Source organism: Felis catus, chromosome A2, assembly GCF_018350175.1.
Source record: "Felis catus isolate Fca126 chromosome A2, F.catus_Fca126_mat1.0, whole genome shotgun sequence".
Lineage (NCBI taxonomy): Eukaryota > Metazoa > Chordata > Mammalia > Carnivora > Felidae > Felis > Felis catus.
This window is the reverse complement of record NC_058369.1, coordinates 141,051,283-141,067,586: the sequence shown is the minus strand read 5'-3', so window position 1 is coordinate 141,067,586 and position 16,304 is coordinate 141,051,283. Positions and strand designations below refer to the sequence as shown.

Below are 16,304 nucleotides of genomic sequence, written 5' to 3'. Positions count from 1 at the left end.
AAGATTTCCAGATTACAGAGAAAATAGGAGATCAAGTGCTTTATGTACTACAATGTATATTATTTAAAAAATAGATTCTAATGGGCTGTCTTTGATCATAATGGAATAATTAACTCTTGGTAAGTCATTAACTATCATCCTGAGTAAATATAACATGAATTTACTAAAACAAATGGTTCAAGATGATGCACTAAGCACATATATTTACTGCATCATTTTCAGCATACGTCCTTAGAAAAAAAATATTATATGGGGCATATATATTATATGGCTCAGTCAGTTAAGCGTCTGACTTTAGCTCACGTCATGATCTCACAGTTTGTGAGTTCAAGCCCCACATCAGGATCTGTGCTGACAGCCCAGAGCCTAGAGCCTGCCTCGGATTCTGTGTCTCCCTCTCTCTCTGCCCCTCCCCTACTCCTGCTCTCTCTCTCTCTCAAAATTAAATAAACATTAAAATAAGAAGAAGAAGAAGAAGAAGAAAGAAAGAAAAAAATATCACATAAAGCTGAAAACAAGAAGTGGTGACATGACCCAAAGGCTGAAAACAGATTGAATTGAATCAGAAATTTAAATTAAAAAAAAAAAAAATAGTAGAAAGTTATTGCATAGGTATGAGTTGTTCCTTCCATTGAAGAGAGAAACCCTAAGTACAGTGACAACAGATCCAAAAAAAGAAGCATGTTGAGGACTAATTATCAGAGCAATCAATAAAATATTTCTTCCAGTATAGCAGAACTGGTGAGGCCACTCAACTTCCCAGACTATGTAGACTTTATTTTTTTAGGTTTGTTTGAGTGATCTCTACACCCAATGTGGGGCTTGAACTCACAATCTTGAGATCAAGAGTCGCATGCTCTTCCAAAGGAACTAGCCAGGCACCCCTTGACCCCAGGACATTTAAAATCAAAGAAAGATCTTCCTAGGAAGGTTTCAGAGTTTGGCAATTGGACCAAATACAAAAGCAGAGTTGAACTGGTCTCCGCAGTGGGCATGGAGGGGATAAAAAAAAAAAGGAAAGGCTGCTCAACCCAAGAAGAATTACATTCTTCTTTCATATTAAGTTTCTCCTTACTTTGATCATTGTGAGGGTCCTACCAACCTGCCTGTTTTCTTTTCACATGCTCCAGATGGCATCTGACTTGTCGACATGCCTTAGCCCCTTTAACTGTCTGCATACAGTCCACCCTCCCATTCAACCTAAGAACCCTGTTGAGTAAATATGTCCAAACACACACCGAGAGGGGAAATCCCTATGACAGTCTTTCAGTTGCTCTGGTCCTTCATGAATATAAATAGATGATCAAAGACCACCAAACATTTGATACACATGAACAATATGAAATTAATAAAAGGAACAATTGATCTTAGGGAAAGTAGAACAGAATAAAGTGTATAAGAAGAGCAACAGTTAAAAAAAATCTAATTGGGGCGCCTGGGTGGCTCAGTTTGTTGAGCGTCCGACTTCAGCTCAGGTCATGATCTCCTGGTTTGTGAGTTCGAGCCCCGCATTGGGCTCTGTGCTGACAGCTCAGAGCCTGGAGCCTGCTTCGGATTCTGTGTTTCCCTCTCTCTCTGTCCCTCTCCCACTCACACTTTGTCTCTCTCTCTCCTTCAAAAATAAACATTAAAAAAAATTTTTTTTAATCTAATTGACATTCTCAGAGAGATCCAGGAAGCTACCAAATACACAAACCAAAACAAGGCTGCTATGAAAAAGGAGCAATTTCATTACAGACACACAAAAATGAGTTCTTTGGAATTAAAAATTTGACTGTCAAAGTATGATGAAGATTAAACTAGTATTGTAGAAGAAAAGGTGAGTGAATCTATAATACAAAGAAAAAAGACAAAGACTTAGAATACACGAAAGGAAAACAACATTGAGTACAGATCTAGAACTAAGATCCATCTAATAGTAATTTCATAATTGGATAGAAGAGTATGGAAGAAAGGAAGCCACTGAAAAATAATGAAAGAAAATTATCCTGAGCTGAAGGTGAAACTCTAAAAGAGAAAGCTAAAAATAAAAAATATATCCAATTTAAAATAAAGATAATGGGGCGCCTGGGTGGCTCAATCGGTTAAGCGGCTGACTTCGGCTCAGGGCATGATCTTGCGGTCCATGAATTCAAGCCCTGCGTCGGGCTCTGTGCTGACAGCTCAGAGCCTGGAGCCTGTTTCAGATTCTGTGTCTCCCTCTCTCTGAGTCTCCCCCATTCATGCTCTGTCTCTCTCTGTCTCAATAAACATTAAAAAAAATTTTTTTAAATAAAGATAATGACAAAAATTTATTAAGACCCAGTATAATTATGACATTCTGCTTCTGATTGTGAGGTGAAACAATTAAGAAAGTGGGGGAAAAACAAGTGTCTGATCAAAAAATTGTGTCCAAATAAAAGGTAATGTGATTTTTTAACAATTAATGGGAGGTAAGACATAACACTGCTCTAATCAGACAAAGGGTCATTGTTTAGGCATTTCAGTAGAGGGATGGTCACTTTCAGGGTTTCTAACAGTGACTACTAACCATCTTGGAAAACATATTTCATTTACTAATGTGATTTATAGAATTTATACGCTGTTTTGCTCACAGATGTATCCTTTATTAATGTCTCTTAGAGCATTATAGCACAGGAATAGAGTTTAAGTTTTGATCTTTTATAAGAAAAATAGATGGGGCACCTGGGTGGCTCCGTCAGTTGAGCGACCGACTTCGGCTCAGGTCATGATCTCGTGGTTTGTGAGTTCGAGCCCCACGTCGGGCTCTGTGCTGACAGCTCAGAGCCTGGAGCCTGCTTCACATTCTGTGTCTCCCTCTCTCTCTGTCCTTCCCCTGCTCATGCTCTGTCTCTGTCTCAGAAATAAATAAATATAAAAAAAAATTAAGACCTAAATGTGAGACAAGAACCCATCAAAATCCTACAGTAGTAAATGGGCAACAATATCTTCAACCTAGGCTGCAGCAACTTCTTATTTGACATGTCTCTAGAGGCAAGGGAAATAAAAAGAAAAATGAGCTATTGGAATCTCATCATGATAAAGAGCCTCCGCACAGCAAAGGAAACAACAAAACTAAAAGGCAACTGATGGAATGGAAAAAGATATCTGCAAACGACATACCAGATGAAGAATTTACCAAACCCAACACCCCAAAAAACAAATAATCCAGTGAAGAAATGGGAAGAAGATATGAACAGACACTTTTCCAAAGAAGACATCCAGATGGCTAACAGGCACATGAAAAGATGCTCAACATCACTCATCATCAGGGAAATACAAATCAAAAACCACAATGAAATACCACCTCACACCTATCAGAATGGCTAAAATTAACAGCTCAGGAAACAACAGATGTTGGCAAGGATGCAGAAAAGGGAGAACCCTCTTCTCAGCGTTTGTGGGAATGCAAACGCTGATACTCTGTGCAGATACTCTGGAAAACAGTATGGAGGTGATCAAAAAATTAAAAATAGAACTACCTTACAACCCAGCAATTGCATTACTAGGAATTTATCCCAAGGATACAAAGTGCTGATTCAAGGGGCACAGGCACCCCAATGTTTATAGCGGTACTATCAACAATAGCCAAATTATGGAAAGGGCCCAATGTCCATTGATCGATGAATGGATAAGGAAGATAAGGTATACACACACACACACACACACACACACACACACAATGGAATACTGATGAATGGATAAAGAAGATAAGATATAGATAGATAGATAGATGCACACACACAACACACACACACACACACACACACACACACACATATATACACACACACACAATGGAATACCACTCGGTGATAAAAAAAAGAATGAAATGCTGTCATTTGCAACAACGTGGATAGAAATAGAGGGTATTATGCTAAGTGAAATAAGTCAGTCAGAGACATTTTATTTCACTCATATTTGGAATTTGAGAAACTCAACAGATGAGCATAGGAGAAGGGAAGGAAAAATAAGATAAAAACAGAGAGGGAAGCAAACCAAAAGAAACTCTTTTTAAATTATTTTTTTTAATTTAAATCCAAGTTAGTTAACATATAGTGTAATCATGATTTCAAGAATAGAATCTAGTGATTCACCACTTACATATAACACCCAGTGCTCATCCCAGCAAGTGCCCTCCTTAATGCCCCTCACCTATTTAGCCCATCCCCCCTACCCAACACCCTGGCAGCGACCCTCAGTTTGTTCTCTGTATTTAAGCATAAGAGACTCTTTCTTAAATATGGAGAACAAACTGAAGGCTGCTGAAGGGGAAGTGGGGGGGGGGGGATGGGTTAAATGGGTGATGGATATTTACTAGGGCACTTTTCAGGAAGAGCATGGGGTGTCTTATCTAATAGATGAATCATTGGGTTCTACTCCTGAAGCCAAGACAACACTGTATGTCAACTAACTTGAATTTAAATTAAAAAAAAAGAAGAAAAATAGAGGTGTGCCTATTTGTCTTTGGACCAGACATAATTGATGACTTCCCATTTTTATGAGACAGTTGACAAAGTGTTATAGTCTGGAAAACCCAAATTATGCAAGCCAAAATAAATTACAACAAAATTAAATGTTTTTCCTAATCTGTTTTAACTTGTGCAGATTTTTTTTTTTTTTACAAAATAAAGTTTTGAAGAATCGGCTATTAGAAATGTGGTAGTTTCTTGAGTTTTAGTTTCTTTTGCTATTAAATTTGAGTGACATAAAGTGTAATGTTTTTATTAAGAATAAAATGATTATCTGTGGGTTATAGGATTGGGATGTTTCCTATTTTCTTCCAGGTATTTTCTATATGTTTTCCCTTTTTATCTCATCTACCTTAATTCTTCTTCTTATGCCCTATTATTTTGGAGGCACTGCAAATTTAAACAATAGAGACCAGTGATGTGTGTCCTATACTTGAAGCAGTCACTGGTTAGTGGATAAAATTGGCTATACCTCTCATTCTCTCCATATCTTATTTTCTTCATTTTCAAATGGTGATATTTATTAATGTATGCCTTTTCCTTCTTTAATGGAATTCATTGCCTATCAAAACCCTGATATCATAAAGATGAAAAACGTATCACTAAAGGATAAGAGCCATTCCTTTTCCTTATCAGGGCTTAGTGCCAACTTGAATAGTTGTAAAAATCATTTCTTGTTCAGGCACAAGAATTCAATTACTGTAATGTCAGCCTTGGTGCAGCAGGATACCAACAAAATAGAGGAATTTAGCAAATAGCCCTAAATTTAACTTACTCTATTCCACTGCCTCTTTAACTTTTACTTCTCCTGAAAATGAATGAATAAATGCACAAACAAGTGAAGTCTGAATCTGAGTGTGATCTATCCATCCACACTCTTTATGTACACCAAGATGAAGTGCATGTGAAAGTGCAATATTTGGAAAGCGTCAGACAGAAAAATATTTTCTCTAAGCTAAGGGAAATAGTACTTGGGATACTATAATCCATTTTGTTTATGAAAAAAATTGGTCTGGATTGTAACGAGGTCAGCCCAAGTAACCACATAAATTTTTCTTTTTTCAAAAAAAAAATTTTAAACATTTGTTTTGAGAGAGAGAGAGTGAGCACAAGCAGGGGAGGGGCAGAGAGAGAGGGAGAGAGAGAATCTGCACTGTGAGCATAGAGCCCGACGTGGGGCTTGATCTCAAGAACTGTGAGATCATGACCTGAGCCTAAACCAAGAGCTGGACACTTAGCCAACTGAACCACCCAGACACCCTGACCACATGAATTTTTCAAATGACTTACCATGCATTGAGAACTGAAAGGAAATGAATTGCTTAGATACAGTATACTTTACTAAACCAACAAATAGCAAATCAAAGAATTTCCTACATGAATTCCATTTTATGGGAATCTAACAGGGCTTACCTTCTGATAAGGATGATTGCCAAATCAATTACTAAGAGCCCTAGTGATATTTCTCATAAAATTGAACCCTACAGCATTCAGTATAGATTCCCTTTTGCCCGATGACTTAGTATCCTGGGTTCACTTGAATTTTTTAGAAATTCCCAATCCATGGAACACAAAAGCTAGAACATAACGGTTGCTTCCTTAGCTCCCATGTTATTGTCTGTTCCATATCCCATATGACCTTACCACAAATTTTCCAATTTGTTATACATTATTGGAGTTCTCAATAACATTGTAGCAATATCGATCTAATCCTAATAGATACTCTTATTTCTATCCAATTTGTGTATATTTATTTTTTTTAATGTAGATATTATATCTTATTTGACTGGCTTTCCTCCAGAAGTTTCTCATTAATTATTAATAAAAAAAAAAAAAAGGTAGTACCTTCGCTCAGACTCTTAGTTCAAATAAAGTTAACCACCTATCTCTCCATTCCATTTGCTTTTCTTCCTGCATCAGTCACACTGGCCTTCCTGATGTCCTGAAACACTCCAGATCTGCTCCCATTTACAGGTTTTGTTGTTGTTGTTGTTGTTGTTGTTGTTTTAACGTTTATTTATTTTTGAGAGAAGAGAGAGCACTCGAGCAGGGAAGGGGCAGGGAGAGAGAGAAAGACAAAGGATCCCAAGCGGGCTCTGTGTTGACAGCAGAGAGCCCAACGGAGCGTGAGATCTTGACCTGAACCAAAGTCAGACGCTTAACTAACTGAGCCACCAAAGTGCCCTGAAAGGTTTTTGTCTTTTCTCTTTCCTATTCCGCATTCCAAGGTCGCTCTTCTCAGATGTATTTGCCAACTCCTTCTTCTGCCTTCAGGCCATCTCACCAAGGGGCTTATTTGTCTACTCTATATATAATTTTCCATGCTCCCTGACACCCCCTAATCCATTCGCCCTGCTTTACTCTTTTCCATAGCACTTATCACCATTTGATATATACGTACTTATTTATTGTTCAATTTCTTACAAGAATCTAAGCTCCCCAAGGTCAGGGACTTTTGTGTGTTCACTTCCTTATCACAAGTGCCCAGCATGAACTAAGCACCCAATAAACAATCACTCTATCCAGGAATGGAACCAATGATCACTTAAAAAATAATTTTTTTTTACTTTAAAGCCAATAAATATTTAGCGGTAGATTAAAGGGGGGAAAAAGCAGCATTTTCTACTCTTCAGTATTGCAAGGAAAAATTGGCATTGCAATAGGGGGTAACAAAATTCAACAGAATGATAAATAAGGTCATGCTGAGAAACACTGAAAATTTAAAGTTAGTCATAGGAGCCTTATTCTTCTCTCTCAAGAGATCTGAAGAGTGTTGCCGGCAGGATTCCCCATGCCAGCCGTAATAACAGTGACACACAAACCCGTTCTTCATGACCTTTACTGTCTTCAGTTTATCGGCTGGAGAAACGACGAATCTGAAACTCTTATTTAGGATGTATTTCTTAGCGCTGCTTTCAGGCATATGCAGATAGGCGGAGGACTCAGGTGCTTTTCGGACACACCTTCCATTATTGTTACATAGGCTTTGACTGCAGAATTTGGCTGCAGATGTCACATTAACTGCATAATGGCCCAATGGCCCTTGGATAGACTTTTGCACGGTTAAGCAGGCCTTCTGTAATAAAACAGAGATGCATTTAGATCACTCTTGAAGTGTGGTTCTTTTATACAGGTGGTATTAATACCTGGAGTTTTGTATTTGGTAAGGCTGAGGAGGAAGATCATCAGCATTAATATGGTATGGTTATTTTAAATTTAACTTTAATTGTGAAATATCTTCAACACTGATACTTAATATGCAGAAACATTGTAGGTCAGATTTTGTTAAGACTGCGTATAGCTATACCCTCTCTGGAAGCATTCACCCCATCTCCTTGCTTTAAATAGAACTCCAGATGTGTATCTCCCAGGCTTTATCCCTGAACCAATTGCATAGCCACCTACTGATGTGACGTCTCCACCTGCAAGTCTCACAAGCATCTCAAACTTAACACATTCCAATCTGATCTCCTGATCCTCTTCCCAGACTGCAACTCTGGCGGCCTTCCCCATCTGAGCATATGCCAGCCTCCGTTTTCCAATGCCTGAGGAGCAGAGCCCTGGGGGTGCAAGTTGCGTGCAAGGTGGGAGGGTGTCTCTAACCAAACACCAGCGACCCCTTATGCAAGAAAGAGCCAGTACCTATGTGGCAGTTGTTTGGGAAGAACTTCAAAAGACAAAAATCATCATAAATGCCCCAAATCAATAAAAATTACATTGCCCACTTTGTCTCCTTTCTGACCCAGTCTCCCACACCCATCTTTAAAGCAAATGAACAAAGAACTTGCCCCATACTTCTCTTCCCCATACCTAAGACCTAAGCTTGTGGTGTGGGGAGGAGGTGCAGGAAATGTTTACCCACATAATAATAGCAAACATGTACTTGACACGTACCGTGTGAGACATACACTATTATTTCCCCCATTTTACAGATAAAGAAATTGTAAAGTCGATGACTTGCTCAAGTTCACATGGCTAGTAAGTGACAAAACATGAGCCCTGGACCCCAAACGACCCAACTTCACGCCTCCTGCTCTTAACAGCCCCATTGTCCTAACTCATTCCATGCCAAATGATGTTTGGCTTTTATATGTTGGAGACTAGATGTTTTAATAACCGAAAATGAGACTATCTGTTAATACCTGGAAGTGAGGAAAAGCTATGGTTCAGAATTTTCACTTAGGCAATGTGACAGGCGAACAATAGACCATGCGAAAAGTTGGTAGTGAAAAATAATAGTTATTTTGTGTATGCACTACTAACAAGAGCAGATTGTTAATATAATACATATATTTTTCCTCCCACGAGCGTTTCTATCATGGATAATCAGGCAATAAAATACCATTTTTAGAAAAATCTATCCTCTTTAGTATGGATGAAAAATACTTATTTTTTAAATTTATTATTTATATCTTTCTCACATATAGATTGTATCATTGCATCTACTGATCCCTGCAGAGTAGGCTTTATTTCAGTATCTTTTTTTTTTAATGTTTATTTATTTTTGAGAGAGAGAGAGAGACAGAGTGTGAGCAGGGGAGGAGCAGACAGACAGGGAGACACAGAATCCAAAGCAGGCTCCAGGCTCTGAGCTGTCAGCACAGAGCCCCATGTGGGGCTCAAATCCACCAGCGGTGAGATCATGACCTGAGCTAAAGTCGGATGCCCAACCGACTGAGCCGCCCAGGTGCCCCTCTTTTTTTTTTTTCTTTTTAAGATGGAGAAACTGAGACTCAGAGAGGTGAATTAACTTGCCTAAGATTATACTTCTAGAATGTAAAAATAGAATTCTCCTTTAGGGCTGTCTGATTCAAAAACGTAGGCTCTTTCCACACTACGACTTAACCACGGTGGCTGCTACAGAGTAGGTGTTCAAACAATGTTCGTCCCCATACTCTTTGAACTTCATTAGAGTCATCTGAGCAAATAATCATTCGGATCTAATGTGAAAAATTAAAACAAAAACAATATCTAGAAAATGTTCAAGATGCTGACGGAGAAATCCCTGCTTACCTTTGAATCAGAGTATTCATATCCTCCCCACAGTATTATTCCTGCTGCTCCCAATGCGGCACTCTCGCCAATTGTATGTACTAAATCTTCCTAAAAAAGAGAAGTATCACAAGTAGTTTCTGCCAAACTTAGTCATTGACATTTCAGTGATAAGACTTAACTCATCAATTGTGGTAAAAAACACATCGATAATGTTATCCTTGTTTCTGAAACAAAGCACTGTAGAGAATTATTAGAAAAGGCGATTCTGCCTTGGTGACTTTCTTTTATTTGATAAATATTTATGATGTTCCAGACAATACACTAGACACTGAGAATGTAAAAATGGAATGGATTCTAGTTCCTGTCCTCAAGGAAGCACTTTAGTGTGATGGTTGAGACAGACATAAAGACAACTAATTATAATTTGCTGGAACTCTCAACTCTGATGTTATACTACCTCTAACCACTGAACAATAATAATTTTAAAAAAAAAAAGAACAAAGTTTGCTGTGATAAAAAAATGAAGTAAGTATAGTATAACAAATTAAGTTCTATATTGGCCTATTCGACATATAGATTAGAGGTACTGCTTAATGCTACATAGAAGAGTCTGGAAAAGCTTTCTTCAGGAGGTGAGATTTCAGATACGTCTTTTGAAATGAGTACAAATTTCATAAGATAGATTAGAGAGAGCAGAATTTGGTGTACAGTAGAAGAATAAGGGCAGAGGTTCACATGTAGAAAAGAAACATAGTCCGCCCAGAGAACTGCTGTAACTCCTGTGGTAAAGCACAGGGGACTGGGGAAGAAGGGAAGGCATCTGAATCTTTGTATATAAATAGGATCTAAATACAAAGTCTTTTAGGCTATTTTAAATTATTAGGACTTGACAACAAAAAAAGTTTTAGTACTGGAAAGCCACCAATTTGCAACTTTGATAGATGCTTTTGGCTGTCACATAACACATGTATTGGAAGGGGAAGCCAAGAAGATAGCAAGGGGCATCCATTAGGAGATGATGGACACTGCTCAACGAGAAATGATGAGGGTCTCAACAAAGGCCATGTCAGTCCTTGCAAAGCAGAGGGGCAGACTGAAGAGTGATTTGGATGGATACCTATTAGATAATGACAAGAGAAAGGAGCTTGACTCTCAAGCTGGGTGCCTCAGTAGATTATAATTCACCAAGACAAGAAACGGAGGAGGTTATGTTCATGTTTATAGACCAAGAGCAAAGGAACAGGGAATAAAGGAGGATGAAACAGAGAGATGATAGATGAAGGAACCTGCATTCTTCCCTTCCTTCGGAGGTGTGGAGAGCCAGAGATCCAGTGCAAAGACACAGTATTCAAAAACAAGGTTGAGGGGCGCCTGGGTGGCGCAGTCGGTTAAGCGTCCGACTGCAGCCAGGTCACGATCTCGCGGTCCGTGAGTTCGAGCCCCGCGTCGGACTCTGGGATGATGGCTCAGAGCCTGGAGCCTGTTTCTGATTCTGTGTCTCCCTCTCTCTCTGCCCTTCCCTCATTCATGCTCTGTCTCTGTCCCAAAAATAAATAAAAAACGTTGAAAAAAAATTTATAACAAACAAACAAAAAACAACAAAGTTGAGAAGATGACCACGCCACAGCAAAACTTCCCTGCATTACGGAAAACCTCCAGTAACACTAGTGCTTGTGGTCTGCAATTTATCTAGGTAATACCAATAGAAAGGAAATCATCCTTTTTTTTTTTTAATTTTTTTTTTCAACGTTTATTTATTTTGGGGACAGAGAGAGACAGAGCATGAACGGCGGAGGGGCAGAGAGAGAGGGAGACAGAATCGGAAACAGGCTCCAGGCTCTGAGCCATCAGCCCAGAGCCTGACGCGGGGCTCGAACTCCCGGACCGGGAGATCGTGACCTGGCTGAAGTCGGACGCTTAACCGACTGCGCCACCCAGGCGCCCCAGGAAATCTTCCTTCTATTATAATGCACTATTATACTAATATCACATTCCTTAAATATAAATCAAGTCGCTCACTTAAATTGAGACACCTCTGAAAGAATATATCAAGCAAAGCTGACATTTTAAATTATTTCATTGAAAAGTTATGTTATGTAGACAATAGGTAAGAAAGACCCATCTCATTTTTTGATATGTGAAGGCAACAGGATAGGATTAAAATGCTTCAATATAGGGGGACCTGTGTGGCTCAGTCGGTTGAGTGTCCAACTCTTGATTTGGCTCAGATCACAATCCCAGGGTGGTGGGATAGAGCCCTGCTTAAGATTCTCTCTCTCTCCCCATCTGCCCCCCTCTATAGCTTTTGATGAGTCGAGTATGTGGTCTATTGATTTCCAAAGTAGAGCTCAGAGATGATACGTAGCCCGTAATTTATGGCAGATGTCTAATAGTACAAAAATGGGACAGTTATGAAAAAGACTTTTATTAAAATGTGGTTCATCTCATTCTCTCATTTTCTATCAAGAGAAACTATCTCACTGTATGGACTATTATCAGTTTCTACTGTTATTATTATTAGTAACATATCAATGAGTGACACATTGTAGTCACTCAATAAATAATTTTGGAATGAATAAATGTAACCTAGTCTTTTCCCAAAAGGATTTGAGAAAGTGACATGATTCGAAAGATCTGTTACTTGAGGAATATCTTATCAAGAAGACTGCTAGATATGACTGATGTCTTCAAATACCTGAAGAACTGACTTTTCAAAGAAGGATTTGATTTATTCTAGGTTACACCAGAAGGTAGAATTAGACTTAATGATGTGAATTATCCAGGGGCAGAGTAGACTCAACATACTCAAGAACTTTCTGGGAATTAACATCGTCCCAAAATGGCAATTTTTCTTCTGGAATAGGGAGAGCCCATCAAAAAGTGTTGAAGCAGAGGCCAGATAAGAAAGAATCCATGTTTGGGTCAGAGGTGGATTAGATAACTCTGCAATCTTCCAACTTTTTGTCAAGACGCTAATACTCTTTTCCTCCTAAACATATTGAATAAACAACCCATTACTGAGTAATCCTCAACAATATAAATGTCAAGTCTAATCAATAGCGTTTGGGTCAATAGATTTTATTCTAAAATATTTGAGGAATAATTGATACTGCTTTTAAATGCCCTCGTCTCAAACATAAGTGGTCTAATAAGATGAGCTGTGTATTGTCTATCCAATGGCCCTGTGTCTGTGTTGGGCACTGGAATCACAGAAATGTGAGCCACAGGTATGGATGGAGATTTAAGGGTTTTCTTATCTAGTCATCTACCCAGTGATTGAATCCCTACAATAATGTCCTATCTAAATGACAATCTAGCTAAAGCTTGAACACTTCCAAGTGTCTGCAAACTCATTATCTTCCAAACAAGCTCATTCCCACCTCTTTGTTCTTCCTACTTTGTGTTATTTCTAAGGCAATGTCTGTTTGCATAAACCACTTTAAATGCCTTGATATTAGCCACTAGATCACATTGTAGTCTCTTAAATATAAAATTAATAGAATCTATGTTATTTTCAGTGAACTTAATTAAAACATAAAAATGAAATATAACAAAAACTATAATTGATTAATACTTTACCCAAGCTTTATTCTATACCTTTTAGATTTGCAAAATTGGTGCTACTCTTTTATATTAAAAAGCTGATTCTGAAATTGCTCCAGGGTTAAAATTAATCTGTTACATCATTTAACTCAAGCTTGACAACTATTCTACAGGAAAACCCTGAAAATGCTAAGCTGATAAGAGTCATCGTCCAAAAAACTAGGTAAACATCATGGGGCACCTGGGTAGCTCAGTTGGTTAAGTGTCAGACTTCAGATCATGATCTCACAGTTAGTGAGCCTGAGCCCCACATCGGCTCTCTGCTATCAGCATAGAGCATTCTTTGGATCCTCTCTCTGCCCCCTGCCTCCCTCTCCCTGCCCCCTGCCTTCCTCAAAAATAAATAACATACATACATACATACACACATAAAAACTAAGTAAACATCTAATTGTCAGTGATATTGTTTCAGAACTGGATTGACATTTGAAGAAATATGTACCTTTAATAATAAAATAGTGTTCTATTATTAAGGGTAAATAATTACCCTAAAACATTTTTTTCACAGATTTTGTATACTCATTGTACCAAAGTTCCATTTTTTAGGTGAGTGACTACTTTTTCTTACCTGTGACAAAGCTTCAAGACTATGCAAATAAAATGGTCTGGAAAAAATAAAAACTGGCAAAATATAGTCATGTCTAGCCATCCCAGCGATCCTTATGGCTTCCCTAACTCGATAATGAACAAATTTCAAAGCATTTAAACTTGACTTCAATATTTTATCCAAATATATTGACGTATAAAGTGCTGTACTTTTTTCCCATAGCCACTGGAGTTGGTCATTGCGGGAAATTTCATCATTTGGGCATTTACCTGTGTAGATCTGTGGGTTTGTCCTATAATCATAATTGTAGCAGTCTGGGTAGAGATAAAAGCCCCATAAACACTTTGGTCTCATTTCTAAAGCCAATGTGAGAGTGGTGTTCATAAAACTCCTTCCAGCACTTTCGAATTCCTGTTGGGCAATTGTTTTCACTTTCATTTCTGACCAATCAGGATGGTGGTTTCTAGTGAAGGCTAAGGAGTGGTTTTTATATATTATTCTCTTGCCCCAATTTCTATCCCATTGGGGTTTCCAGCTTTCCCAGTCAATGACAACAAGACCTTCTGATCTCCACCAAGAGATAACTTTTGCAATGTCATCAGCTGTCTTCCTGAGGTGTTTAGAAAGACTCATATTCTGTGGTATCCCTCCATTAAAGGATTTTCCATCTTGAGAGAAATAAGGATAATACCCTAATTCATTTGGATAAAATATGGCAATTGTTGACCCCCTCTGAGTCTCTACAGGATTTGCTATAATATTAAATAATGGGAGATTCAAATCCACGTTGAAGAAATGTTGACACTGCATCGTTGGGGCAGCCCAGAACATGTTGAAAGGTTGGTTCTTGATCACTGGGGGCAGTACTGGTTTGAGGACTGAATGAGTGAACTTGATCAAGGGCAACAGCACTCCCGACCATGCCATCCACAGGTTATACATGGCTTGTAGTTTTCACCATTACAGCAGTCTCCTTAAAAACAAGAAGAGGAAAAAACTCAGACACAATGGAGTCAAATGTCCCTTTAGTTTTACACTACGCAGGGAGTAGCAAATGAAGTAAACTCACAATGGTGTTCAAGCTGTTCTTTAAATGGTAGAACAATTTCTTTTTAAGACTTAAAAGGTTTATTGCTCTCTAGGATTAATTTATAGTTTCATTTGAACCAAGGGAAAAAAAATGAGGCTTTAAAAAAAAACACACACACACTGAAAACATGAAAACAAAATCCAGTGAATAAAAACTAAAGTAAAAGTTTTCACACATATTCTCAGCTATGCCAACTGTACATGCTAGATGTTCTGGCTTTAATTTCTTACTATTCTGACTACATTGATCTACACCATCCTGTACAGACATAACTTTGGTTGTAAGGGGAACTAGGAATGGATTGCCCTATCTCCTTATTGATTACTGGCAAAGTGACCAAGGGCATGCCCTGTTGAAAATTAACAAATGTTGATATTTTAACAAATATTAACTAGAATAAAAGAAATAACAAATGATACCACCAGTAAGCAATACCTTGCTTGCTGTTGGAAATGCACTGGCCTCAAAGATGTGTTTGTCCGTTTGTTTATCCATTGGTTTTGCTTCATTTTGTCTATTTGTAAAAGATAGCAATCACCTTTGGAATTAGCATAGGCTAAAATAGAAAACATACATGGCATTTACCTGCTGTTGATTATGGATTCGGTGCTATCTTCTCTCAGGTATATAAAGAAGCCTAAAAACCTATTAGTTCTTTAACTTCATGGTTTTCTCTTGAAGAAATTGGGCTGTATTTTCACCAGTTAAATCTCAAATGAAACCTGGCTCTCTAAACCCCTTCTAAATAGTCAGTTGACCAAAAACTGCCAAAGAATCTTCCCAGAATACAAGGACTGCCTAATAAATGATGCATTCCAGCCAATGAGATCTCATTCTGGAAGCAGCAGAGTTGAAGTTATATATCCAAATTATTTTATCATGTACATATTTTTTTATATAAAGGAATCACAAATTTTTCTCTGATGTAATTAAACTCAGTATCTTTTTGAGAGTCATATGTTACTTCTTGTGTAGTTCTTGCTGTCTTTATTTAATATATTAAACTCAAGAACTCAAGAAATGTTACCAACCAAAATCATGTGTTAACTCATAAAATCGCACCCTAAGATTGTAAAGACTTTGGCATTATCTTGGTCCCTAATGTGCATTTTATAATGAACTTCTACTACAGTAACAAAATTATGCAATATTAAACAGTGTGAATTTTTAAATATAATTGTTTCTTCGTGATGCTTACTGAGATTTTATTCTATTTTCTAGCCATTTTTATTATTCAGAATATAAATCTGATCTAAATTTATTTATTTATTTATTTATTTATACATACATACATACATACACACGCATACACACACTTTGGGTTTTGTTCATTGAATTTGTAGGAGCGCTGACAACACAGACTCCATCTTTGGCCTGCCATCTTGTTCATGCCTATGCAATGACCTCCCTTGGGGCTACGTGTTCCAGGCCCCATGGATGCTAATGTAAGCCCTGACTGGAATGTGGGAAGACTTGCTCTGATCTCCCCTTAAATGGTGCACAGAAGGCTCCTCGTTAGAGAAACAGTAGAAAGCCTATCATGCACAGGTGGTGCCACTTTAGATAACTACCTTTTGATCTCACCACCATGCCCCTC

The 16,304-nt window shown here is 38.1% G+C and overlaps 1 protein-coding gene and 1 long non-coding RNA gene across 6 annotated transcripts in view; one reads left to right on the top strand and one right to left on the bottom strand.

Moving 5' to 3' along the window:
- The window catches only part of LOC109497576, a 65,745-nt gene that overhangs the window by 17,155 nt on the left and 32,286 nt on the right, over nucleotides 1-16,304 (top strand). The window lies entirely within an intron of this gene.
- HYAL4 (hyaluronidase 4) lies at nucleotides 7,014-15,485 on the bottom strand. 3 transcript variants are annotated; one of them, XM_006929334.4, is made up of 4 exons: nucleotides 15,293-15,485; nucleotides 13,639-14,590; nucleotides 9,486-9,575; nucleotides 7,014-7,548 (listed from the first exon to the last, which is right to left on the bottom strand). In XM_006929334.4, exons 2-4 carry the CDS (start codon nucleotides 14,557-14,559, stop codon nucleotides 7,102-7,104), a joined length of 1,458 nt encoding a protein of 485 aa, XP_006929396.2. In that variant the 5' UTR covers nucleotides 14,560-14,590; nucleotides 15,293-15,485; the 3' UTR covers nucleotides 7,014-7,101. The 3 variants fall into 3 exon arrangements, with proteins under 3 accessions (XP_006929396.2, XP_044908631.1, XP_044908632.1); XM_045052696.1 differs by having other exon boundaries at nucleotides 13,639-14,587; XM_045052697.1 differs by lacking the exon at nucleotides 9,486-9,575.